The 8382-nt window shown below is 38.0% G+C and overlaps 1 protein-coding gene across 1 annotated transcript; it reads left to right on the top strand.

Moving 5' to 3' along the window:
- Positions 1-1078: 1078 nt before the first annotated feature.
- LOC128643680 (protein CutA homolog) lies at positions 1079-8170 on the top strand (the record flags this gene model as incomplete). The annotated part of the gene is given in 3 exon segments (XM_053696515.1): positions 1079-1124; positions 7831-7880; positions 7977-8170. Coding segments are annotated over 3 exon segments (196 nt in total), but the record flags the coding sequence as incomplete, so codon positions are not given.
- Between the last annotated feature and the right edge of the window lie 212 nt (positions 8171-8382).

Genomic DNA, 8382 nt, shown 5'->3' with positions numbered 1-8382 from the left:
TAAGCGCCTGCCTTGTCCCTCCCTTCATCCGTGTCCTATAGCTTTGGTATTGGTATCCCACAAGTAATGGATGATCCGTGGACTGGATACACCTTACAAGAGAAAACATAATTTATGCTTACCTGATAAATTTATTTCTCTTGTGCTGTATCCAGTCCACGGCCCGCCCTGTCATTTTAAGGCAGGTGTTTTTTATTTTTAAACTACAGTCACCACTGCCCCCTATAGTTTCTCCTTTCTCTTGCTTGTCTTCGGTCGAATGACTGGAGGTGGCAGTTAGGGGAGGAGCTATATAGACAGCTCTGCTGTGGGTGATCCTCTTGCAGCTTCCTGTTGGGAAGGAGAATATCCCACAAGTAATGGATGATCCGTGGACTGGATACACCACAAGAGAAATAAATTTATCAGGTAAGCATAAATTATGTTTTCCTGTCATGTAATACTAATGTTATACATTAGCAAGAGCACTAGATGGCAGCACTGTTTCCTGTCATGTAGTACTAATGTTATACATTAGCAAGAACACTAGAGGGCAGCACTATTTCCTGTTATGTAGTACTAATGGTATACATTAGCAAGAGCACTAGATGGCAGCACTATTTCCTGTCATGTAGTACTAATGTTATACATTAGCAAGAGCACTAGATGGCAGCACTGTTTCCTGTCATGTATTACTAATGGTATACATTAGCAAGAGCACTAGATGGCAGCACTATTTCCTGTCATGTAGTACTAATGGTATACATTAGTAAGAGCACTAGATGGCTGCACTATTTCCTGTCCTGTAGTGTTTCACACGTGTGCACACTACCTATATAGAGGTCTCTTCAACAAAGAATAACATGAGAACAAAGCAAATTTAATAATAGAAGTATAGTGGAAACTTTTTTTAAATGGTATGTTCTGTCTGAATCATGAATCTATGTCCCTTTAAGTGAAGAGCATCTCTGTAATGTGCCTCTATTTAAATATAAAATGTATCTATGCACTGCCCTTTCTATCCCTTTAATAATACTGTGTTTGTGCTTTTAGTGTCAAGTATTTGCCTATCTTAAAATTCCAGCTTCTCTTTTTTTAGATATGAATGGAAAGGGAAGATTGAAGAAGACAATGAGATCTTACTGGTGAGTGTCGTAAAACATTGCTTTCATAGCTACAGACATTTACCCATTCTCATCACTGTGAATATTTATTTAGGGATATTAAAGTATAAAAACAACTTAAAGGGACAATCAAGTCAATATAAACTTTTATGATTCAGATAGAGTGTGCAGTTTTAAGACACTTTCTAATTCACTTCCATTATCACATTTTGCTCAGTCTTTTTATATTCACACTTTCTGTGGAACAAGAATGTGCACAAGCTCACAGGTTATACATATACTAGTCTGCGATTGGCTGATGTCTGTCACATGATACAGGGCCCGGAAAATGGGAGAAAAAATACATTTGCCTGAAAAAAAATCTACTGCTTATTTGAAATTTAGAGTAGGTATTAAAGGGACTCTAAACCCCATTTTTTTTTCTTTCATGTTTCAGATAGAGCAGCAATTTTAAGGAACTTTCTAATTTACTCCTATTATCAAATTTTCTTAGTTCTCTTGCTATCTTTAAGCCTCCAATAAGCAAGCGCTATCCATGGTGCTGAACCTAAAATGGGCTGGCTGCTAAGATTTACATTCCTGCTTTTAAAATAAAGATAGCAAGAGAATGAAGAAAATTTGATAATAGGAGTAAATTAGAAGGTTGCTTAAAATGTCATGCTTTATCTGAATCATGAAAGAAAAAAATTAGGTTCAATGTCCCTTTAACCCAGACCAGACCATTTTTCAATTTTCTTACCCTTAAGGACAAGGGCTATTTCTCTTGTAAGGTGTATCCAGTCCACGGATCATCCATTACTTGTGGGATATTCTCCTTCCCAACAGGAAGCTGCAAGAGGATCACTCACAGCAGAGCTGTCTATATAGCTCCTCCCCTAACTGCCACCTCAAGTCATTCTCTTGCAGCTCTCGACAAGCATGGAAGCAGTTAGAGAGATGTGGTGTAATTTAGTTGTTTTTCTTCAATTCAAAAGTTTGTTATTTTTAAATGGTACCGGAGTTGTACTATTTTGGTCCCAGGCAGAAAATAGAAGAAGAGTCTGCCTGTGGTCTCTGATGATCTTAGCAGGTTGTAACTAAGATCCATTGCTGTTCTCACACATAACTGAAGAGAGAGGTAACTTCAGCTTGGGGAATGGCATGCAGGGTATCCTGCTATGAGGTATGTGCAGTCTACATTTTTCTAGAGAAATGTATATGCTAGAAAATGCTGTTGATACCGGATTTATTTAAGGTAAGCCTGATTACAGTGATTTAATAACGACTAGTATCATGCTTACTATTATAGGTAACACTTATTATTTTTTCAAATTACTGAAATATAAGACGTTTGCTGGGAGTGCTTAAACGTTTTTTATATGCTGTTTGGTGATAAAACTTTATCGGGGCCCAGTTTTTCCACATGGATGGCTAAAATTTGCCTAGGAATAGTTTTGTTAGGCCTCTCACTGTATAGACAGGAGTGGGAGGGGCCTAATTCACGCCTAAATGCGCATTAGCTTTTGCAGACTGAGACATCCAGTTTCTTTGAAAGAGTTCCCTGAATGCTTAGGACCTCTCTGAAGGGTTTTAGTGCTTTCCAAAGTCGTTTGTATGGCAAGGTAGGGCCACAGCAGAGCTGTGGCAGTTTGTTGTGACTGTTAAAAAAACGTCTATTTCGTTTTTTTGATCCATTTTTTAAACTAAGGGGTTAATCATCCATTTGCAAGTGGGTGCGATGCTCTGTTAGCCTATTATACACACTGTAAAAATTTCTCTGAGACTGACTGCCTGGAGATTGAACGCTTGATTTTATCAAAACGTGGCTTCTCCGAGTCAGTCATTGATACCTTAATTCAGGCACGAAAGCCTGTCACCAGGAAAATCTATCATAAGATACGGCGTAAATATCTTTATTGGTGTGAATCCAAGGGTTACTCATGGAGTAAAGTCAGGATTCCCAAGATATTATCTTTTCTCCAAGAAGGATTGAAGAAAGGATTGTCAGCTAGTTCCTTAAAGGGACAGATCTCTGCTCTGTCTATTCTTTTGCACAAGCGTCTGGTGGATGTTCCAGACGTTCAGGCATTTTGTCAGGCTTTAGTTAGAATCAAGCCTGTGTTTAAACCAGTTGCTCCGCCATGGAGTTTAAATTTGGTTCTTAAAGTTCTCCAAGGGGTTCCGTTTGAACCTCTTCATTCCATAGATATCAAGCTTTTATCTTGGAAAGTTCTGTTTTTGGTAGCTATTTCCTCGGCTCGTAGAGTTTCCGAGTTATCTGCCTTACAGTGTGATTCCCCTTATCTGATTTTCCCTGCAGATAAGGTAGTTTTGCGTACCAAACCTGGGTTTTTACCTAAGGTGGTATCTAATAAGAATATTAATCAGGAGATTGTTGTTCCGTCATTGTGTCCTAATCCTTCTTCAAAGAAGGAACGTCTATTACACAATCTGGACGTGGTTCGTGCTTTAAAGTTTTATTTACAAGCTACTAAAGATTTTCGTCAAACATCTGCTTTGTTTGTTGCCTACTCTGGACAGAGGAGAGGCCAAAAGGCTTCGGCAACTTCTCTTTCGTTTTGGCTAAGAAGTATAATACGCTTAGCTTATGAGACTGCTGGTCAGCAGCCTCCTGAAAGGATTACAGCTCATTCTACTAGAGCTGTGGCTTCCACATGGGCTTTTAAAAATGAGGCTTCTGTTGAACAGATTTGCAAGGCGGCGACTTGGTCTTCGCTTCATACTTTTTCAAAGTTTTATAAATTTGATACTTTTGCTTCTTCGGAGGCTATTTTTGGGAGAAAGGTTTTACAGGCAGTGGTACCTTCCGTTTAGGTTCCTGCCTTGTCCCTCCCTTCATCCGTGTACTTTAGCTTTGGTATTGGTATCCCACAAGTAATGGATGATCCGTGGACTGGAAACACCTTATAAGAGAAAACATAATTTATGCTTACCTGATAAATTTATTTCTCTTGTGGTGTATCCAGTCCACGGCCCGCCCTGTCATTTTAAGGCAGGTATATTTTATTTTTAAACTACAGTCACCACTGCACCCTATGGTTTCTCCTTTCTCTTGCTTGTCTTCGGTCGAATGACTGGAGGTGGCAGTTAGGGGAGGAGCTATATAGACAGCTCTGCTGTGGGTGATCCTCTTGCAGCTTCCTGTTGGGAAGGAGAATATCCCACAAGTAATGGATGATCCGTGGACTGGATACACCGCAAGAGAAATAAATTTATCAGGTAAGCATAAATTATGTTTTTTACATTTCTGCGGTGTTTGTGTTTAGCTGTAATTTTCTTCTTACTCATTTACTGTACCCACACATATTATATACCATTTTTCTCGCCATTAAATTGACTTTTTAAAGATACCACTATTTTCATCATATCATATAATTTACTGTAAAAATAAATATATAAAATATGATGAAAAAATTGAAAAAAACACACTTTTTCTAACTTTGACCCCCAAAATCTGTTACACATCTACAACCACCAAAAAACACCCATGCTAAATAGTTTCTAAATTCTGTCCTGAGTTTAGAAATACCCAATGTTTACATGTTCTTTGCTTTTTTTGCAAGTTATAGGGCAATAAGTACAATTAGCACTTTGCTATTTCCAAACCATTTTTTTCCCCTCAAAATTAGCGCTAGTTACATTGGAACACTGATATCTGTCAGGAATCCCTGAATATACCTTGACATGTATATAATGCAATTATGGCACAAATGGTTGGAAATGCTTCTCTGGGATCCCCTTTGTTCAGAAATTAGCAGACTTATATGGCTTTGGCGTTGTTTTTTTGTAATTAGAAGGCCTCTAAATGCCGCTGCGCATCACACGTGTTTTATGCCCAGCAGTGAAGGGGTTAATTAGGTAGCTTGTAGGGAGCTTGCAGGGTTAATTTTAGCTTTAGTGTAGAGATCAGCCTCCCACCTGACACATCCCTCCCAAACAGCTCTCTTCCCTCCCCCACCCCACAATTGTCCCTGCCATCTTAAGTACTGGCAGAAAGTCTGCCAGTACTAAAATAAAAGGTCTTTGTTTATTTGTTTGTTTATTCAGCAATAATGGACCCCTGCCTTAGCCCCCAACCTCCCTGATCCCCCCCAAACAGCTCTCTAACCCTCCCCCCGCTACCTATTTGTCTTCATCTTGGGTACTAGCAGCTGTCTGCCAGTACCCAGTTTGCCCCCAAAAACTATTTTATTTTTTATGCTGATAGCTTTTTCTGTAGTGTAGCTGTCCCCCTCAATACCCCCATCCCCCTCCCCTACCAGATCCTTTTATATGTAATCATTTTTTTAGTTCCCCCCTCCCTCTCAAATCAGGGATCATTGGTGGCAGTGGTTAGGAATTAGTGTATTAGGAATACAGGAAGTTAGGAGCCAGAACTAGAAATTTAGGAGCCACAGATTTATTTTCTGTAGGGATATATGTCAATCCAAACAGACATCAGTTAAAACTAGAAATTTAGGATCTGGGGGTGGTTTTATACAGAGACACTTCTAGATCATTAGCAAGAACTAGAAAATTAGGATCACAGAATAATGGTGTGTATGTATGTATGTATGTATGTATATATATATATATATATATATATCAGTGACGTGCAGTGAGGTCAGAGGCTAGTGAGGCACTAGATATGATACGACTGAGAAACACATGTACAGAGGGCCGCAAGTACCCCCAACAGGGCAGGTTTAAATGATAGCTGAACCAGTGCACAGGTGACATAATCAGGTGATGGATGAGAGCAAGTTAGTAACCACTGAGTTACTGATCAGCTGATTACTTCACCTGTGCACTGATTCAGCTATAATGAAAACCTGGCCTGTTGGGGGTACTTGCGGACCATTGTTGAGAAACACTGCACAGCTCATCGGAAATGTATTGATTACCTGGAGAATAAAGCACACATACTCTGCTCACTGACACCCACACACACTCTGCTCACATACACACTCACACAATTCTGTTGCACAGTGCCAGTTACTAAGCAATTAGAATGATACACAATCTCTTCTCTACTCACTACTGTATTGTAAAAATAGAAATAATTTACCATACTAGTTTTACACAAAGGACAAGTTATCAATACTGCCAACACAGCTGCTGCTGCAATATGGTGTTCAAGAAACGCACATGCACATCCCACTTAGGCATGCTCTTCAACAAAGGACACCAAAGGATACCAAAAGAATGAAGTACATAATAATAAAAGTAAAATAGAAAGTTTATTTATTTATTTTTTGTGTGCAATTTCTATCCGAATGATGGAAATGTAATTATGACTTTCATGTTCCTTTCAAAAACTAATTTGATTTGCTGACATGGGGCCAGTAACAGTTGATGCTAATTCTCAAAATATAAATAACTAGAAAAGTCTATTAAAATAGCATGCTCTACCTCAATCATGAAAGTTTAATTTTAAATGTCTCCCTTTGACTATGTGTTTAACCAGTTACTTTACAGTGGCATTATTTCTAAAAACATTTAACTGCAATAATTACATATGTTTTAAATGACTCATTATCTCCTTTTATTAATATAAACTTGTATAAAAGCAGCACATATTAAAAACACAATGCAACAGCTTTCAATTGATTTGTGAATTACAAGTTAACAGCAGTCTTTAAATAAATGGAGACACAGAGAAAAATAAAAATAGATACTGCATCCTCTGACTGCACAGACATAACATATATGGTGTTTGTACCTAATTAAATCAAATAACTATGAAAAAGGGAGGCTTAGCAATATTCAATGTCAAAAACTTTAGTTTAAGTAACGTGGACACTGCACACTTAACTTCAAACTCTGGGTTTTAAATTATGGATTTAAATTTGAATTGACCCTTTGACTTCCTGTCAGTATTGGGTTATGCTCACTTACTGTCTCCCCCTGTTAATGAGCTGTATCTGAACACAATTTGTGAATCACAAGAGATGTAGAATACTACTTTACTCTTCTGCTTGGTGTCATCTGTTCTTAGGTTACCTCAGCTTCCAGTTGTGTCACATGACCCTGCTCACTGCAGCCTCCTTCTGATTAATCTATATATCCTTCACTTGCTAGGAGGCATCAAGAGGGGTGCCTCCTATTGGTCCCAATTGTTGCTGCTAATATATTGACAGAACACAGGTGGCGCTGCAGCACAGCTTTTCCTTTGACCCATGGACTGCAATGAAGAGAAACGTTCCTGTACCTGCCTCTCCATAGCATTACATGGGGGGAAAATATATTTTTTTGGACTTTTTTTTTGTTTTAATTAAAATTTAATTAAGCTTTGGCCACATATGGCAGGGTAGGCACTGCCTCCCCTGCCTCTTATGAGTGCACGTCCCTGATATATATATATACATATACATATTGTGTATATATATTACTAGCAATTAAGGCACTTGGTGATCCTTGGAAATAAGGAATTTTGAATAAAAAATGTATTTTAAGTTATCATTTAATTGGAAAGACCCACCAAAGTTCATAGCGCTAGGAACCACAACTAGAAAACTATTTTTAAAGGGTTGTCTGTAATAAAAAAAAAAGGGGGGGCGCTATGGATTTTTTAGGGGTATATATATATATATATATATATATATATATATATATATATATATAAGAAAAATACAAAAAAAAGTTAGCAGCCAGAATTAGACATGTAGGTGCCATGTCAAGCCTTAAGACATGTTTCTTCTGTGATTATTTGTTCATTTAGTGACTTTTTGCCCCTCTCTCCTAACAGATGATAAAGACCAGATCATCCAAAGTCTCAGCCCTGGCAGAATACATAAGGTAAGGAGTAAATACTTCTATATTGTGCACAGGAGAGTGCTGATCCTCGTGGGAGGGGCAGAGCAGATCTTATGTTTATTCTCTTGCTACTTGCAGGTCTGTTCATCCTTATGAAGTTGCCGAAGTGATCAGTGTTCCCATAGAGCAAGGAAACCCTCCGTACTTAAAGTGGGTCGGGGAGAATGTGCCAGAGTGAAACCCTCTAGTCTTTCCCTCTGCTAATTGACAACACAGTTGATTATGTAACAAAACAAAATCGTTTGTTTTTTTTCAATAAAAACTTAAAAATATTGTTATTTAGTGATGCACGTTTATTTAACATTACAAGAGTTTACATTTAAACAATATTTGTGAAGCTAAAATGTCAGCATTTAAATGGAAACAACATACCTTTAATTTAGAGACATTTCTGTTGTCGTTCTGTAGAATAACATTTCAAAAAGTGGGGATAAGTGAATCTGTGAGTGTAGAAAAAGTATTTGGTTAACTGCGCTTAGAAACC

This window comes from Bombina bombina, unplaced genomic scaffold, assembly GCF_027579735.1.
Source record: "Bombina bombina isolate aBomBom1 unplaced genomic scaffold, aBomBom1.pri scaffold_2449, whole genome shotgun sequence".
NCBI lineage: Eukaryota > Metazoa > Chordata > Amphibia > Anura > Bombinatoridae > Bombina > Bombina bombina.
The sequence above is the reverse complement of the archived record's forward strand: the minus strand, read 5'-3'. Positions and strand labels throughout refer to the sequence as shown.